The sequence below is a fragment of the Zosterops lateralis genome (genome assembly GCF_965231275.1).
Source record: "Zosterops lateralis genome assembly, chromosome: 9".
NCBI lineage: Eukaryota > Metazoa > Chordata > Aves > Passeriformes > Zosteropidae > Zosterops > Zosterops lateralis.
The window spans coordinates 27,634,197-27,653,400 of record NC_139769.1 but is presented as its reverse complement, the minus strand read 5'-3'; the positions used below and the strand labels follow the sequence as shown (position 1 = coordinate 27,653,400).

General features: G+C 44.3%; 1 protein-coding gene across 5 annotated transcripts in view; it reads right to left on the bottom strand.

Annotated features, from left to right (window-relative positions):
• RASAL2 (RAS protein activator like 2) overlaps positions 1–19,204 on the bottom strand; it is a gene marked incomplete at its 5' end in the record, with an annotated part of 163,455 nt that overhangs the window by 72,789 nt on the left and 71,462 nt on the right. For all 5 annotated transcript variants that reach the window (XM_083867829.1, XM_083867830.1, XM_083867827.1 and 2 more), the window contains 2 exons: positions 1,152–1,275; positions 8,664–8,791. In XM_083867829.1, the coding sequence (XP_083723955.1) occupies positions 1,152–1,275; positions 8,664–8,791 (252 nt within the window). The remainder of the gene's footprint in view (positions 1–1,151; positions 1,276–8,663; positions 8,792–19,204) is intronic.

Below are 19,204 nucleotides of genomic sequence, written 5' to 3'. Positions count from 1 at the left end.
TCTGGAATCTAAGAAATAACAGAATCTTATCTGCTTTCCTCAAATAAGGAAGAGCTAAACAGTGTATTGACAAGTACAAATAAATAAGCAATACAGTTATAAGCAATGTGTTAATTAACTATCTACAAGAGTTATCTATCTAAGGATTTTCCTTACTTGTGCGCAATACACTTGCAAAATAAAATTCTTGGTTAAAAAAAAAACAGCTGAGGCTGGGAAATGAAAAATACCTTATCTGCTCTTTACCTTTGATAGCAGTTATCAAGGCTGCTTTACTATTTACAGTTGCATGTTTATTCCTCATACCTCACTCTCCCAGGAGTGACATTTTTCACAGCTGAAGCAGGGAAGAACTGCTCCTAAGTCTCACCAGCCTACGTGAAGGAAAGCTTCTTGCATAGGCTGGGAAGAGAAAGAAGAGTTCACACGTCTGCAGTTGCTGTCTCTTCCTTCTCTTCTGGGAAGAGCTGGAATGGTGCTCTTTATGCAGCCACAGACGGGGTGGAAAAGAGGGGGAACTGGGCCAAACCTGGACTTGGGGAACTACTGTAACAGAACCTTTGTCTGTCATTTTAAATATGACATTTTAATATATTTTTTAACCTATCTTTTGCTTTGCTTGAATTTCAATATGGATAATTAGAGCCAACAGCAGGCAGACGGCTGCTTTGTTTAGGAACTGCACCCTGAACAGGCACGAGGTAAGCCAGAGAAAAACCTGTTATTCGGTGCTTGTTGTGAAAATATGAAGCCAAGGAAATTCCAGAGGTGAGGTAAAACATAACCACCCATCAGTTCTAAACCAGCAGGAACCACTTAGAGCCATCTGCAAGAGCTGCATCCACTGACCCGCATCCAGCAGCTCTCACCTTTAAATCCCACGGCTGCCTAGTGAGCCTAAAAACACAGCTACAAATCTCCCCGTGCGCCGTGCTCCTCCAGCACCCCACAACCACCTCCCTGTATTTGGATAAATCCCGGTGTTTGGCAGTCGCTTGGCCGGAGGCATTTACACACAACAACGCCTGGGCCGTGCGACCTCCAGGTGCTGCGGTAGCACCCACCTGGCCAGGCTGCTCTGGCAGGGCGCCGCCCTCCGGGAGCTCGCAGCTCAGCTGGTTTATTTATTTCCCGTGGCCGCGGTCTCTTACCTAGTTGGGCGGCCCCCTCTGCCGGGTAGTCGGGGAACTGGCCCTCGGAGGGGACGCTGACAGTGCGGCGCAGGCAGCGCCCGCGGGAGGCGTCCTGCGGCTCCTGGATCCCATCTGTGGGCACCTGCAGAGAACAAAACCATGCCAACAGCTGTTAACTCGCCACCAGGCCACGCCGTTAATATGCCATCTTGATAGGGGACTTCATTTTCTACTGATCTGCTAATAGCTCTCGGGCATAGTTTGGTATTTGTGGCGTTGAAACAAAATTCCGGAGCTCCCCGGGAAAGCAGGGCAGTGGTGAAGAGCACGCTCAGCCCAGCCATGCCACGAGCAGGTGCCAGCAGCCTCTGACCCCAAAACTAACAAAGCATTCCTGCCTTTCCAAACTGCTTCCCCAGTGGCTGCTTCCACGCTGGGAAAGTCAGGCAGAGGCTGCTGCTGAGATGGCTCCAGACAAAACTTTGCAGCAATAAAACTTGCAACAGCTACCTGGTGGACAAAGGTGCTGCACAGGTGGTTCCAGGCTGCAGGGAACCTCCTCCAAAGATGAAGGCCCCTGAGCATGGCTATAGTCCAGCAGGTATGGTCAGGTAATAACTGAGCTCAGTATTGGTGAACCACTGGATCTGTGGTTGCTCCAACCCAGAGAGCCACGCAGGTAACCATACTGCTCGGTGTGGCCACCACACGTTCTGCTGGTGGCCACCACACGCTCTGTCAGTGGCCACCACACATTCTGCTGGTGGCTACCACACCTTCTGTCGGTGCCTGGAACTTGTTGCTGAGTGGGGCTCCCCTGAACCTTCCAACTGTTGGGAGAAACCTCAGGGATGAGGGAGAGATTCAGCACCCAGGGACAGGGTACAGAACATCTCAGTGTACTTTTGAAGAGGACTTTGGTTTCAACAGGACAACTGAGTACACGTAGCATGGCAATTTCTTTTCATATGGCTACATAACACACAGCTGGCACCTAAAGGAATAGAAGCCCCTGTCCTATTTCCTGTGCTGCTTAGCCTTTCATATCTTCCATCAACCCTGAAAAATGAGTATTAATAGCAAACAAAAAGCTATCATTCACTTGCACTGAAGGTTGTAAAAGATCTCAGAGATACTGCATTTTTTAGAAACAGGCTGCACACTACAATGGCTCTGGAAACTAGTTCTGGCATTTCCTGATTTCTAAGCACTTAGCATTCTCTTAAGGTCACTTTTTAATGTTATTTATTACTATCCTGACCTATTTGTCTCCTTCAAACAGTGCCCATTTTTCAAAACAAGATTCCCAAATGCCTGGTGCTTATTCTGATCAGACTATTGTCTTTTCTGGTGATTTTTACAGCTATATAATCTCTGTGCAAAAGCACAATTGTAAGTTAAACAGAGACTAATTTTGCTAGTTTATGCCACATTTTTTCAATCAAATTCACATATTAAATTTTCAGTTCTCATCTGGAGGGTCCATTTAGTCTTATTCCCTTCTACACACTCTCCTGATCCTCTGCCTCTCCTGATTTCCTTCAGAGAATTTTTTGGTGGGATGCTGCGAGCCGTATTTACAGATCAGCTATTACCAGTCATACCACACACCTGCTTCAGCACCCCTTAAACCGCTGCCACACTCCTGTCACAGTGAACTCACTGCATTTACACCTATCTGCTTGCTCTAGACGAACACAGCTACTGCAGGCTTGATTTCCCCACCATTGGGTTTTTTTCCCACTGAGAAAAGAACATGGTCCCTCTTTCCAAGCACACTTCAGTACCTTTGTGGGCTTTCAGACATGGCTTGACAGGAACATTCTTTTAATCAACTGACACAAACAAATCCCACTACTGCCACCCCATAGCCATGGGGACCCTGTGGATGGACTGACTCTGCCACAGGGCAGAAGGAGGATGGGGAGTGAGCCCACAATGTCCTCTGAGTCCTCGGGAGAAGCACACAGGCTGCTGTACACTGGAGTCAGGGGTGAACAGAAATCTATTTCTCTATACCAGAGAAAACACTGACCATCATAGAGGGACTGAGCCCTGAGCAGCAGGACTGTCTGAGAGCCCAGCTCCCAGTTCTGGGTCACTCAGCTCTCTGCACCACACACTTCCCCAGAACAAAAGCATATGCTCAGGCACACACTAAAAGCAGTCCCTTGGTGGAGCTGTGTTCACCTAGAGCACTACAATCCACACCAGCCAAACCCTGCTTTCGTTAGTGTTTATAGTGGCTTGAGAAAAACCTGCTATTGTTTATTTCACTCAATAATTCCACAAACTGTAAAAGGAGCAACTTTTTAATGCTACATAGCTTGTTCTACACCAGAGAATATACAACATCCCCGAATTTAATTGACAAGATTAAAGTAGCAAAGTAACTCAAAAACATCCCCTTAAAACCTGAATTAAAAATGCTTTGTTATTTAGAGAAGTAAAACTTCTCCAAAATCGGCCTCAAACATGAGTCTCTCTTGGACTTAGGGGTTTTTTTTTGTCTCATATTGACAAAAAGAACTAACTCCAAGATTCAGGACCAGTGCTTATTGCTTAGCATGAGACCAGCCTGCTCTTAAAAAAATACAGCTTTGTGAACATGTAAAAGCAGCATGGTCAGCAGCTCTGTAGCTCTTGGGACTGGACACATTTTTAACAGTTGTATAAAGTGCTCTGTGGTTGGACAAATGGATTCATGGATGGGGAGACACCAAAACATAAGGAAGTGCACAAATAAACACCATGTGAAGACCAAGGCAGACATCTGCAACCTTCCCAACACTCCTCTATCCCCCACCACTGCAGCAAGCAGGTCAGCAAAGGATTGAAGAGAATGACACAGCCTTGCAGAGTCAGGACTCTAATGGTGATTCAGCCTTTCAGCTCTTTTTTTTTTTTTTTTTTTTTTTTTTTTTTTTCTTTTTTTTTCCCTCCAGCTTTATCTTCTTTCTCTGCTGAGACTTCACCAACCTGGGAATTCTCTGACCCTGAGCTGAGATGCTGAAGCTGCTGGCTCAGGACTGGGATCTGAGCAGTGTTAACTCTGTGATAAAAAGGTACGTAGGGACAGTCCAGATGCTGATCATTTTAGCAGTCTTAACAATTTTCATCACAGGTCATGTTTCCATGACAAATTTCACCATTTAATGAGGATAGGTTCAGAGCTCAGACTCTAAATCCTTGAACAGCATCGCAGCTCACCTGCGACTGAACATATTTTTAAAGTATAAAAAGTCTGTATAAGGAATTTCTAGCTGTTTGATGATGAGGGGAGACATATTTCTGAATAAATAGGAGTAAGAGCTTTCCAAGCATTTAATGCATCTTAAAGGCAAACTAAGATAGTCTCTTTTTAAAAATGCAGGTGAAAAAAAAAGTCTTCATTGCAGATAAGATTTTTCAAGATTGGAAAAAGTGGTTCAAGACGTAAACTTGAGAATTTTCAGACTCTTCTGATTTAATAATCAGGAAGTCTGGAATCATGTCAGAAAAACAGCTAAATAATTCATTTTAATTTTTACCTTCCTTCAGAAAGTTAGAAGCTAGCTGAAATTTTGACATGGAAATCCACTTTAAAAGTGTTGACAGCAAACATCTCTCTGGGCTTTTGGAAATTAAATAATTAAAATTGCTTGGGAATTGAGGCAAATCTTATCTTATGGATGGGTTCAGCTTTGACAAACTCTTATTTACAAGTGAAACATGTTTGCTGTAAGTGACAAGTCCTTTGAGGAGGGCAGTGAGATCTGGGAAGAGCTTCTCCCAGGGCCTCACGCAGCAGTGTTTGCTCCTGCTGTTTTCCCTCGGGATCACCACTGTTATAGCACTACCCTTGTCAGTCACAGACATGGAAGAGTAAGAAAATACATCCAGGTGTGCTGCTGCTGGCCTCTGTCACCTGCACCACTAAGCAGCAGATCTTGTCACAGTGGATATAGGTCTTTGCTGTCCTTTGCCCTTGATTAAAACCACCCTAAATCCAAGAAGAAAGATGAGGTTTGGGTGCAGAGAGGAAAATGGAAGAGTCTAACGCAGTAAAAAGTATTGTTCATCTTCATTTCCAAGTGAATACAAGACTAAAACATCCTGCAGGACTGCAGCCAAGTTGCTGACAAAGCCTAACTAAAAAGCAGCCCAAAGCCAGGTGCAGCCATTTGTCACATCCCTCAGAGTGGCAGTGCTGTGCACAGTGTTGTCTGTCTGGAACCACTCTTCATGAACACTCATTCCCTTTCCCTGTTTTAAATGGCTCTGATTTTACAGACATTTATACTGCACCCTCACAGCTCCTCCCACCCCATGGAACAGGTTTCCCAGAACAGATGACAACAACCTTCCTGATAGGGGAAAACTCTTCCTTGTAGGAAAAAATACCTGATTTGTATGGGCATCAATCTACACCTGCTCCCCCTGTCTTGGAAAATGCTGTTAAATATTATCACACTGGGATATGCTGTAATAATTGCACATCTCCTGTCACTCAGGACTCCTTATTTGCTAAGTTGTCTCTTGTGTTCCTACAGGGATTCATTTTCTTTCTTGTTTTTTGGGCATTGAGCTCTTCCTTTCATTAATGATTTTCATTCTTCAGTCTCACCTATTCTCATTTTATGAAGCTGACAAGTTGTCAAGTAATTAATGTTTTTCTACACTAGACAAGGTGATACTGCCAGACTATTTTTGTCTAAGTAATTACAGGTATTTTTGGATTAAGTTGCACTTCAAAAGGCCTCTGATTTTCAACTTACTCTTGCTCTTGCACAGCACAAAATTGCTCTTGCATATACTTTATTTGAACTGCCTTGACAATAAATCCATAGTGGTGGGACACTGAGAAATGAGTTTTCTCTACTATAGTGTTTATTTCTGTAGTGTTCCCTTGGTCTTAAAAATCTGCAATTCATAATGCTGTATTTTAGAAGCACTAACTGAGAAAAACCAAACTTAGCATTATAAGTGAAACAGTGGAGAACTCTTCCATTTTCCTGTTTACATTTTGTATATGTTTTTCACTTTCTGACTTGGACACACATACTTGCAGAAGGGTTTTTCAAGGTAATATAAACACACATTTCTGTTCCCTTCCAGACTCACACGGGCCAAGCTTCTCAGATTTTATTCCATGAAGTAACAAAGCAGATGGACAGAGAATAAAATGAGATGTTTCAGACTTACACCTTTCAAGTTATGTCAGCCTTGCAATGATGCAAGTGTCCACTCTGGGCTGCAAGGGCACTCTGCTGTTGCCATCTCTTCCTTCTTCCCCCAAACCCTCTTGCTCACTGGTAAGTGTCCTGTCCTGAACATTGTTTCTAAGATCCTCTTCAGCAGCCCAAAGGAATTCTGACCTATTCATTCTGTCAGTAATGACTCTGTTCAGAGCAGGAATCTCTCCTGCTCCTGTTGCCTATTGCCTTTTGAGTCAGCAAAAGGCTTTCTCCAGCATCACCTTCCCAATAATTTTACTCTGAATATAATTTTCAGTGTTTTCTCAAAGTAACCTCCCTCTTCTTTGTTCACCTGGTCTTTGCTTAGGCTCCTTGTACCAGTGGTCCCACCCAAGAGCTTTTTATGATTCTCCTTGTACAGACTTTTCCACTATTATGCTCTTAACAAGCATCTCACCCCACTGCTGCCTTAGGCCTTTGTGCACTCCTGTTTCTAGATCACATTTCATGGAGCCTCTTTCAACTCTGAATGACTTGCCAAGAAAAATTTAACTGCGCTGCCTCCCCTCCCCTTTCCCAGGAAGACTGCAAAGGGATACTCCTAGTTCAGAAAAATTAGAAGAAGGTGTAAATCCAGAGTATCAGCCCCGTGTCTCCCTCCTGACTGGCAGTTCTGTATGTTGTGTGTTTCTGTAAGGGGCTGTCTGCACACTGTGTGCAGACTGAGAAGCCAGACTAAACCAACCTCTTATTTTCCTACTGAGCACTCAAGGCTCTGCAAGGAGTTCCCTTTTTCCTTTCATTTTACAGTAGTCACAAATTACTTGAAAATCAGAATGGCAAATCTGACTCTAGCTACAGGCTGCTGAAATAAATCCCATTATCAGCATGCAGAGTCACACCTGCACCAAGGGCATGTCTGCTTGGCCCATCTGCATGCAGCATTTCCCAAAACAAGCTGTTTCTCACTGTGGTAGTGCAGGAACATTCCTTTGAGTGTACACTGCAAGAATTAACACTACTGCTTGCTTTCTTATTATTGTTACACTTAAACCTCAGGCCCTCTATAGTCTGATATTGAATTTCCTCAGCTTCTGACAAAAAACAGAGTGTATTTAAACACAGAATATAATGATGTGATACATTGGACTTCCCACATTTACTCCTCAGGATCTAGTCAAAAGACTCATCTTACTCCCAGCAAAATGCTTTCAGCTGTCTGTGGCAGGAGAAATAACAACCCCTAAGTGCATGATTACCACCTTCAGGTAACTATTTGTGATACAAGCCATAATTGTTCTCAATTACATTTCTTAAACGAGATGGATCCTTTTGGTCCAGCTATGCTGGTAAAGCACTGTTTTAGAAATGATTCTCACATCTCCGTAAGTTTCTTCAGAGTACACTTCAATTCCTCAGGTGTCAGTCCTGTCAGACTAGAAAAGGAATTACATAGTAAACAAATACCATTAAATGGGCTTCCATTTTTCCTGTGTTTGATCACCTCTCCCACACATCAGCATTAATGCTGTTCCCTGCTAATAACTCAAGTCCTTCTCTAAACCATTTCCTCCCACTCTCCCTATGCAAGGCAATATTTCATTGCAAATAAACCTGAACACAGCTGACTAGTATTTTGTTCTACACCAGAAACAGGTCTCACTCTCAGTCTAACAGCCATATACAGAAGATGCAGAAGAATCAAGAAAAACCATAGAAAATTGGGTCATCTCCAAATATAGGAAACTATGGTATTAGATTAAAATTCATGGATAAAAAGCCTTCACTTTTCCCTTCCTTTATGCCTCCAATGACATAAAAAGGCAGGTTTACATACCTGTAATGGCTTTAACTACCATTAAAAGAAGCAGTAACATAGGAAGACAAACACAGGCTGCAGAACTCCAGGAGGCAGTTTGCACTCTGTCACCTCTTCTATGCCACGAGCATCTGGGCCAGCTGGACTGTAACTGTGTGCACCACCCCATCCATACACAGGATAGCTCAGCTCCCCTTTTCATAGAATGGTAAGGGCTTGGAAGGGACCTGAAAGATCACCTACTCCCAACCCCCTGCCATGGGCAAGGACATCCCACTAGACCAGGTTGCTCAAGGCCTTATCCAGCTTGGCCTTGAACACCTGCAAGGATGGGGCGTCCACAACCCCTCTGGGCAACCTGTTCTAGTGTCTCATCACTCTCCCAGCAAAGAATTTCTTTTTCCCCTTTCCCCCTTGCACATGTTTCAAAGGATTCGTGAGTGAAATAAAGGGGAGATGAAGAAAGCTGCCTTCTCCTTTTACCAATAAAGGCCAAAGGGCAAGTATTGAGGCACCAATGTGAGCTTGTCTCACCTCCTTCTCTCTGTTGAGCAGCACCAGCTGGCTGTCTGTCAGGATGCAGTATTTCCTCTCCCATGTTGTCATCTCTGTGTAGGGGGACTGGCCACAGGACAGTCTGTGGGTGGGTGGTCCTTTCACATCTGGGAACAGAAAACCACAATGTTAACACATGGCATCAGCCACCTTCTTTGCTTTCACAGTTCTGCAGTGAGATCTCAACCAAAACTGCACTCTGTGCTTAGTGGGGCCTGTTTCAGCATTTTAAAAGGTAAAATGGAAATCCTAAGAGGCACCCATGTGCTAGAAATATTTATTTACTTATAGCATATCTTACAATACCAGAGATGAATATAAATGTCTTTGCCAAAGGCTGAAATATATTGAAAAAACCAAGAGCTCTTATGAAAACTTAATCTTCCTTCCACTCCCTTCTCAAAATCATGGTTCAAAGGGGTACAGCCCTGAATGTACTCTAAATCTTAATAAAGTGGATTATTTGAGACTAAGGATAGAGAGATATAGGAAGGAAGACAGGGATCAAGGAAGGCAGGGTTGAAAAAGGGAAGGAAAAATTCAAAGGGATGGGCATTTAATTGAGAAGAGTTTACTAGCACATTTTGGTGGGGAACCTGCTTGATGAAATTGTGCATTTTCATTTATCCCCAGACACTAGAGCGACAAAAACTCATACTTGAAAAAATCCCCCAACAACCCCTCCAAAACCCACAAACCAAATCATAACCCAAGCTGTTTGATTCCTGGTCCTGATCTATTAAAATTTATTTTAAAATCAATTTCCCATAAGTCTCTCATGATTGAGCTGCATATGACATTGTGCCTGTCACTACTAACAAGGTCCCTTCCAACCCAAACCATGCCAGGATTCTATGATTCATTTCTTTACCAAGTTTTGATATTAAGTTTTGGTTGCTTGGTAAGATTAAGTTTCATTTGTATCTTGCACTCTAGTTCTGTACAATTTGCTCGTAATGATCTAAAAATCATCCATTCTCAATGTGGACACTGCAGATCCCTCAAGTCCCAGGGGTCTCAAACAGACACTGCAAAAATCAAGGGACTTCCTGCATAGGTGTCTAGGACCTCCTTTAACTGTTCCAGGAGCAAAGTGAGTGTTCAAACCCGGAATGTTTTGTAGCACTACCTGCTTTTTAGCACACCCAGTAATATGCACAGACAACACAGCTGCTTCTCGTAGTTTCTCACCAGCGTCACCACTAGAGGCCAGCGAATCCTCAATCACCCAGCACCTTCCAGGGAGAGCCAGCCCAGTGTTAAACCCGGACCAAGGAACCCCTCCAATTTACTTCCCTCCTTCCAGACCCTCCACGTCCTCCTCTTTATCAAAAAACATGCAGCATCTTCATGCTCTCTTCCTGCAACTTTGCCTCTGCACTGCAAGGGATGTGTCAGCTTCTAGAGCCAGACTTGGAATATGGCTTTCAGTGCCTTGTTCAACGTCATACTGTATTAGGATTTTTGTGATCGTTCAGAAAAGTGCTTGAAACAGGCAACTTTTGAGCAAAAAGAAGGAGAGGGCTGCATGACTCCTTCTACTCTGAATAACTAAGAAGTGCACCTTTGAGCCTTTAATGTCAGGTAAAATAATTCAGGGAAGAAGCTGAGATGCAGAATCAGGCTCCATATTGTTACTTCTCTGACACAACTCAGTTTGTGAGAGTGACAACCAATGCTGTGTGTCCCAAAATTGCCCAAAACTCTATTTAAATGTAAGCTTAATGAAGGGAAGCCACCATAAGCTCTGTGAAGCAAAAGTGCATTTGTGCAAACTCCTGGAGCACACCAGACTCTCCCACAAGTTATGTATTAGTCCATTTTACAGACATGAACCCTCCAGGTAGATTTCTGGCATAGCTGCAACTCACATTTATCATGGTGTCCAACCAAAAACCAAACCAGATGTAAAACAAAACCACTGCTGCTCCTGCTTCGACCTTGGCTTCCCAAACAGCAGCACACGAGCCCTACCCCTGCCTAAGCATGACAAACCTGACAGAGTAGAGGAGCGAGAAGGATGAAGCCCCGAGTTCCTGGTATGAGTGTGCAACAGAAATGAGAAGATGAGGGCTCTGGGGACTGGTCTCCTGGGTAAGGAAAGCACATGACAAATCAGCAGGGGGAGAAAAGGATGAAGGCAGGCGTGCCCTGTCCTGTTCATGTGGGTGGGCTGGCAGTGAGAGGGCCTCCAGCTGCTGCACTGAGCAATAACCAAGCAAGCTGTATTTGGAACTGCTGGTAAACTTTCTGATGGCAAAAGAAAACCCTCCTGGGCCGTCAGCTCCAACGCAGAATCTACAGTCACGACTTGCCCAGCCCCAAAAGATCTTTGTGTTATAATTTCTTCTAACTACAGGCCTTGGCAGAATACTATCCAACCGATCCATGGGCTGCACAAAGGAATTAAAGAACAGAACGACTTCTTCCACTGCAATAACAACTCCAGGACTTAACTGAGTCATCAGGCGCTGTGAGCCAGCCATGGCTCTGTTGCCAAGTGGGTTGGCTACGTCAGAACAGCTTTCCACAGGCTGCTGGCAGAGTGACATGCCATGCCGGTGTCTGGAGCTGTCAATCACCCCCAGAGAACACCACGGTGATCACATTTCCTGTTTGTATTGGTGTCCTTTTGAACTCAAGTCGGGGCACAGCCCCACCACCCCTTGCAAGCCTGACCAAGTGCTCTCTGCAGCAAGTTGCTTTTCCACAGTGTTGGATCCTGTAACCCCAGTCCTCCCCCCAGGCTGATCCTGCAAAGGACACGGATGGGGAACGTGTGTTCCCAGAAATCACGCAACAAAGCCCTCGGTGTAGCTTTGGTGCCTCAGTCCCACCTATTCAAATTATTTCTCAGCTCACCCTCCTGCATGGCTGATATCTTTGGAGCCTCTCACAACAGCTGGGACTTCAAAATTTATTCTGAGGTATGTTACCAGTTTAGATAGAAGACTCTCTGGGACTTTGCACAGTATCACATACACACTTGGTCGCTTCGTAAACCCCGTTCTGCTTTCCGGTACTCTTCATCTTCGCTTTTCATTTTACATTCTTGGCTCCAGCTTTTCACATGAATGTAATAAAACCTCTTCCACTAAAGCCCCATAAAACTAATTAAGCACCATGGTTTGACTGGCTATTGAAATGAATTACAAGAAGGCCATGTGTAACTAGGACCATTGAAACTTTTGGGGAGGAGCGCAGGTCAGGGCTGTCCTTTCTAACTGTGGGGCTACTCTCTGTCATACAACAAGGCTTGAGCTTTGGAGATGAATGATCACTCACTGATGAATGCAACTTCAGACAGGAGCTGGAGAGGAAATCAGGGAGGTGCATCAGAAAGCTCTGAGTGTGCAGATGTTCCGTGTGGGATGGGCTCATGCAGCCACACACCTAAATAGGCAAGTTCTGGTGACAGAAGATTTCTCTGGGTCTGATGCAATCCCTTCATTCCGCAGCACTACAATGAGGCATTCAAGTAAGCAGATCAGCAAGTCTACACATAGGATTAAAGGTCAGGCCTTATGTGCCTTCAAATGCTAATATCAGTTAAGTAACAGCTTGGAAAAAATCCCCTTCTTGGTACATCCCTGCCGCTGCCTCCTGCCACATCCTACATCGCTGAAGACTGGAAATGGAGTTGTTTTTCCTCAGGGCTCTGAAATGCCACTAGCCATGTTATAAATATCCACAAAGCTCCCTTTCTTTCAGCCAGATGACAACTTGTACCTTATTATTCTTGAAGTACAGGGCTTATTTTTAAAGAAGGGGGAAAATAGAGGGGCAGGGATTCCATAATCACATACCAACAACAGAAGTGTTGAGTGGTGCAGGGCGAGGAAAGGAGGAAAGCAGCAGCCAGAGCCAGGCTAATCCCCACAGACAGGGTAAGACATCTTAGGAAAACTGATGGCAGTTTAGTAGTATTTATGGAGCAGAGCAGTCCTATCAGATGGGAACATTTCTGAAAGCTTCCATTGCAAACACGCAACAATTATTTTCCTTAAAATTCCAAATGCATTCATGAGTGGAGAACGTTTTCCAAAAAGTAGGCAATGGGCAGAATCAGAAAATTATTTCCAAGAGATAATGAGCATCATTTAGTCCCCAACAGTTCTCCTACAACCAGAAAAGCAGCATCTTCTCTCCTCAGGGCTAGTGAAAAGGGCAGAATTACCAGAAATCAAGCCAACAAAACTATATTAAAGGCAAAATCATGCCTTCAGTCTCTGCCAAAAAGCACTCTCTACTTACCATCAATAAAAACACAGAAATAACCCTCCATCCCAGTGATGACAAGAGCACCCCTGGCATGCCTCAGAGCTCCTTTTTTTGAACTGCACTATTCCTATGGTGAAATCAAGGGCTAACTGAAGTACTTGCCAATTTTTCCTCGACTTTATTAGGGTCCATATTCTGTTCCTAGTATTTCCAACAAGGAGCTGCCAAGCAGCTGAGTAACTAATGTGGTGGCCAAGTTTGTATGCTGGGAGGAATTTTTTTTCCCCCGAAGGGAGATTAGTAGGAGCCCTAACACCTTTTGACAACAGGTCTGCTTGCCCAATGTCAATGTTTCCATAGTGCTTTATGTACTTACCATAGAGACAGGATGAGAGAAAAGTGTTTTAGGTAAGTGCTGTCACCTGAGAGCTTGTCAGAACCCCAACCTACCCAGCTGTGCATGAGCACACAGTCCAGTCTGAATAACCATCACTTCCAACCTTGATAAAGCAAGTTGAGCAGAAGTTGAAACAAGCCTTACTACTGACATGAAGCTTCAAAGATGAATAACAACTACAAGTCCTTCCACTCAATTTCCACCATCTCAGAGGTCATGAAGAGATTCAAGGGAAAGATGTGGCAGAAAGGAAAATACACAGTGTCTCAACATGCTCCATTTGCTCAAATCTTGAAAGGAAGGCATGATTTCTGCAAAAGTGACTCACTAATGTGAGTGAAAACAAACAGCAACAGCAGCTCTGTGGCACACAGCTGTGTGTGTATGTGCACTCAGTTCAGACAGCTCTTGATGCTCAGCTGAAGATCTGCAGACCTGCACAGGCCTTGAAGGAATCCTGGCCCAGCTGCAAGAGCAACAATCTCAACATCTGCATAGGGCAGAGGATGAGAGAGGCCAGCCACTGAGGGGCTGCTGGGGAAAGCACAACCAAGGCAACTTCTATTTTCTCTCATGCTGATATACAGAGCTTTCATTTGCATTTATTTCTCAAACCAACTCCCAGCCATATGCAATGGTTTCTGATCTGACCAAGACCAGAACAGTGCAGACAGACACTATCAAAAACAACTGTTCAAAGAAGAACCTGTCACAATGCCCAAACTCACTTAGAAGAGGAAGGGACACTCCTCCAAGTTGGTACAGACAACCACCACACTTCCCCAACACAGAAAACACAATGCCCATGACTAATGGTATAATATTGGGAAAATTCAGCACATACTGTGTGTGGCATTGCAGAGACTCCCTTGCTATGGAGAAAACACGATGCTCTCAGGGTTGATTAATTCTTCTCTGAATCACAACACACTTAGAAATATGACCAGCACAAATGAGAAACACCACCATTAATTTTACCACTTTGTTGCAAGCACAACATGGGCTTCCTTTCTAGGAAACTCCTCATAGCTACTGTGAGATCCAGCAGTGCTCACTTGCCCCTCTAAATCACTCTGTGGCACAGCTCCATTTCAGCTGGGAGGCACCTACATTTTCGTGGTCAGCAACAAATCCCTGGTGCAGCAGGTGGCATTTAGGAGGGAGGAGATCCTTTGGGACAAGAGGCACGCCATTTATGTAGGATGTTATTACAGAGGTAAGTATCTGGTGTGAATTCTTCCCCTTACATATAATAGCCACACTCAACAAAGTTCAGTGCACATGCAATGATCAGCCCTCGATTCAGCTGAATCCAGTTGCTCTCCTCCAGCAGCTGCGTGCAATGATGAAACAAATTCTTATATGGGAATCTAATATCCTGGGTAGGAGGTAAAGCAGGCTTAGTCAAACCATCAGGTTTCAGAGATCTCAGAAGCTCTCATGCCAACAGCTCACAGCCAAAACACTACCTGGAAAATCCATTTTGCACAGAATAAAGTCATAAAAAGGTTTAGGTGGGTGAAAACAGTATTTTAGAAGCTGGCAGAAGCGATGACCAGTGCCATGACTTTCTCAGATTCCAATCTATTTGGCATAGTAACACACATTCTTCGTAAGATCTTTAATTTTTCAAGTATAGGGCAATCTTGCCAATTGAACCTATTAACTTTCCTCTGCTCTTTTATTGAGTGGCAGTGATCAGACACAGCCTCAAGACTGGTTTTCACTCTCCCAGTGAAAAATCTCATGAGTTATAGAGAGATTAAAGCAAAAACTGTTCAGTCAGGTGAAAATTTCATGCCCTACATCCTCAAAGAAATGTGACTATGGCAATTTTCGTGCTTGTTGCATCCCTACCATCAGTATGCCAGCTCTGGGAGAAGGAATCTCTTAAAATTTAGAGATGGGAAGTCTGAAGCTACCTGCTGTTCACTGCTCACAGGTGAGGTTTGAAGGATTTTCACTAACTCTGAATGAGAATTGTGTGTCTCTTTTGCCCTCAGCTAAAGGCATAGCTTTTCCCCAGCAGCTGCTGGGAGAGCTTTGCTGAGCTCTGTGATGAGGTGGGAGAAGGGTCACCTTGCTGCTTGGAATTTCTCACATGCAGCACTCTCACCTCGACATCAAAGAAGAAAGACTAACCTTTAAAACTCAAAGAGGTAGAATCAAGGTTTTGTCCACTACCAGAGCTACCAGACAGATTCTTAAATTTCCTATGGATTTTCTGCACTAAGAAAATGTCAGGAGGAATTTTTAAGTGGGAAGGAATAAACCATCAGATGAGCGAATGCCTTAGCAGCCCAGGGCTGTCTCCCCTGCAACCAGCAGGAGACAAAATACAGAATGCTACTGTTCAACAAGGCTGGCATCTCCCAGCAGGACGCGATCTCTGGCTGACATCATTCCCACCCCTTCAATTCCTTCCCTAGGAGAGATCTGACTTGTTTGTACAAGAGTCAGTCGGCAGCGAGCAAGGTACAGCAGCCTCACTCCTGCAGCTGAGCTCCCAGCTGAGCCCTGCCAACTTCCCTTGGGCCCGAGTCAATACATCTGCCCTGTTCTTGCAACGTCACCACTGTGCCTATCTACAGCTCAGGAGTTTTCACACCAGGCTGAGACTATGGCAGAGATCAGCCAAGATTTCCCTTCTCACTTCCCCGTAACGCACGCAATTCCAAACCCAAACCTTTCCCAAGGCCTGTGCTAACACATTTGCCACCCTCAGCCCCTGACATTTCCTAAAAGGCCTCAGTGTTACCTGGTACCCAAGGGCTCTGCAGAAGCTCGAGAGCACAAATTCAGTTAGGCCACAACCATGTGAGCAGTTTCACCGAGATTTTAGTTTCAAAAGGAAAAATTATGGAGCCGTTCCAAAAAGAAACCGCAAGTCTTAAAATCTTACGACTAGTTTAGTGAGCAGATGCTGAGTGTGCCAACAGTATCAAGCTTTCTTGCAAAGTCCCAAAAAATGAGAGCTAAGGAGCTAACAGCAGAGGCAAAAATTAGGCATAAAGCTCAAACTGGCCTGGCAGGGCAATGCTGACTAGAAAGCAGAAAGTTGCACCAGCTTGCTGTCACCGAGCAGCTTCTTTGAGCAAAAGGTGTGGGGAGCTCTTAATAGCAGTTTAAAGCTACCAATTAGCTTGAATACTACTGAGCTCCTCTAAGCTTCTTACTTGCAGCATAGCCGATTGCTGAATGCTAAACTTACAAAGGGTAATTGATCCTGGCCTCCCTGGGCTGCACCACTTGCTCTTTGCTCTGTCCCCAGCCCGGTTCAGGGGACACAGCATAAAGGATATGCCTGTCAGGAGGCATCAGCACCTTCCCAGGTGGATCAGTGCTAGCAGCTTCCAATCAGGCAATCACCGTGCACTTGGTGGCTCAACAAGTGGAACCAGAAATCACAACCCAATCAAGGTGGGGACCTTACAAAACACGCAGGTGCTGGGCCCAGGCTCCCTGTGCCTGCAAACAAGCGGCTCATTGTGCAGCCTCGCCAATCTCATGACATCACCACAACAGAAGCTGCTGTCCCTGTAAAAAACCAATTTGGTTCCCAGGATAAGGAAGATTTCAAACAACCCGCAGTTGCTTGAAGCCATTGCTGTGACCCTTCCTTCAATGCTTAAGCAGGTTTCCCTTCCTTCTTATTCAGGTCTCGTTCCCTGCCCAGGACCACTCATCTTTGCTCCTGAATATTAAGTACATTTTTCTCTCACAGTAAATTCCCACTTGGCCTACAAAACACTTTGGAATCTCAAAACAGAAATGGTTATTACAAACCTGTAGAGAGGATTATAAAAGATTACATGCCCCTATTACATAGCTGCCAAGTTCTGAGAAGGTTCTCAAGTGACACTTCTCCCCAAAGCAAGGAGAGGCTTTCGTGAGAGGTTTAGAAAGCAGAAAATGGAGAATAGCAGAAAAGTTAATTATTCGTGGGAGAAAAAAAAGTCTGCAGTTTTTCCTCTTAATTTATGCATGGTCCTTTTCTTATCCAGCTCTGTGCCCTTCACCTTGTTCTCTCCTCTCAGTGCTTGCTCTCACCAACCCCTAATCTCCATCTCACAGCCTCTTCAGCACCAGGCATCCAGAGTGGGCTGCTCCCTCTTCATTCTTTATTTTTTGCAGCAGTGCAGGAAGAAGACAAAAGAAAAAATGTCCTGAACTTTAAAAAGACCTTGGCCCAAGGCAGCTGTGCAAAAAAAACCCCAACAAAACAATTTAAAAGCAAAAGCTCTTCAGTTCCTGCACACATTTTTGGTGCACACAAAAAAATGTACCAGTGTACTCGGGGTCAAAATTAAAGATGTGCGGCACAAGCAGTGCACAGAGCTTGGCAAAAGCACCAAGACCAAAGTTCACAGACTGCTTTACCCCCACCCTCGCCAAGAAGGCATCAGCCAGATGACATTCATCTGTCACAGACCACTTTCAAAAGAGCAGGACCCTTCTGCTTTTTCCTGTCAAGGAGGGAGGTACGGGAAGGGCAAAGATAGGGAAGCATTTCTGTGGAGACAAGAAAGAGCCACAGGAACAGAGCAGGTGATGAGATAGTGCCCACAACAAATTCCAGACAAACAACTGAACACCAAACACTCTTTCAGTGCAGCCTCAACTACACCATGCAGGCTGTCCCTTTTAGAAGCTTTCATCTTTGGCTTTCTTTCCAGAAAGCAGGCATTTTCATTGTCACTGATGTCACCATAAACTTCATTTCCCAGAGCAATGGCAGGATTGCTGAACTCCCCACCTCTAGAGAAACACACCCTATGCTATCTCAAACCAACCAATCCCTGTGTGTGGTGATGTTTATTATGAAAAAGAATTACAGAAAAACAAAGAAAAATATGTTTAAAAAAAAAACCCTGATGCTTTAAACTCACTCACCCTGCCACCACTGCACAGCCAGTTGCTGCTGCACAATTTTAGCTATTTTCAGCCTGAATGTTTCTTGATGCCTGGGTAGACACACAAGCAATTAGATGTTTATTTTGGGTTTGGGTTTTTTCTTGCCTCAACAGACTATAGGGAAGAGGGAAAAGAGGAGTTGTGAGCCCTGCTGGTGTCTTGTAGAAGAGAGTTTATTTCCCTTGTCAAAGGGAGAGTTCACAGGACACTAAAATCTGCTGCAATAATGTGCATGTTTTTGCATATTAAGCAGGTCATTCAGGCATATAGGCTAAAGTTAGCTTCTGTATTTTAAAATACATAAAACCACTTAAAACAAATGACTTAGTAAGGGGCCACCTCAAGGTGTTCAAATATAATGTAGAAGAAGCCCAGCAGTACTCCCCCTGCTATTTAGACACCCACTCTGCTTCCTTCTGGCATCTTCAGAATGTTTTCAGAAGAACCTGGAACCACCAAGTTATTACACACAAATTTGTTGATTTGACCTACTTAAAAGCAAAAGCACCAGAATGCTCCTCATTCCATTTTCCTCACTAACATCTGAAAAGTCTTCATGCATCTCAGTAAATCAACACTAATATACAAAAGATGGGACTTGTCTCATCATTTAATGATAATGACACAAAACTTTAGAGGAAGGAGCCTGGACTTTATAAAAGTGCAATGGGGATCCTGAGCCATATTTAGATTTATGCAAAGAGATGTCTTGTGGCAAATAACCTGAATCCCACATTTAATGCAGTATGGCAATGACCTGTAGTAACCTTTTTCATCAGCTCTGCCCTTTAACCTTCAGTTAAAGGTTATGTGAGGTTGGTTTCTCTGTGTAATTTAACCCAGCTATTGCACCTGGTTTAGGGAGGGAAGCCAGCTTGGGGAGAAAAATCCCCTTTGATTAAGCTTAAGGAGGTCACCACCAAGATGGTCAAAGCAGGACACTGAGCTGCAGGCTGGCATCAAAGCTCAGGAGCCTCCTGACTCAGAG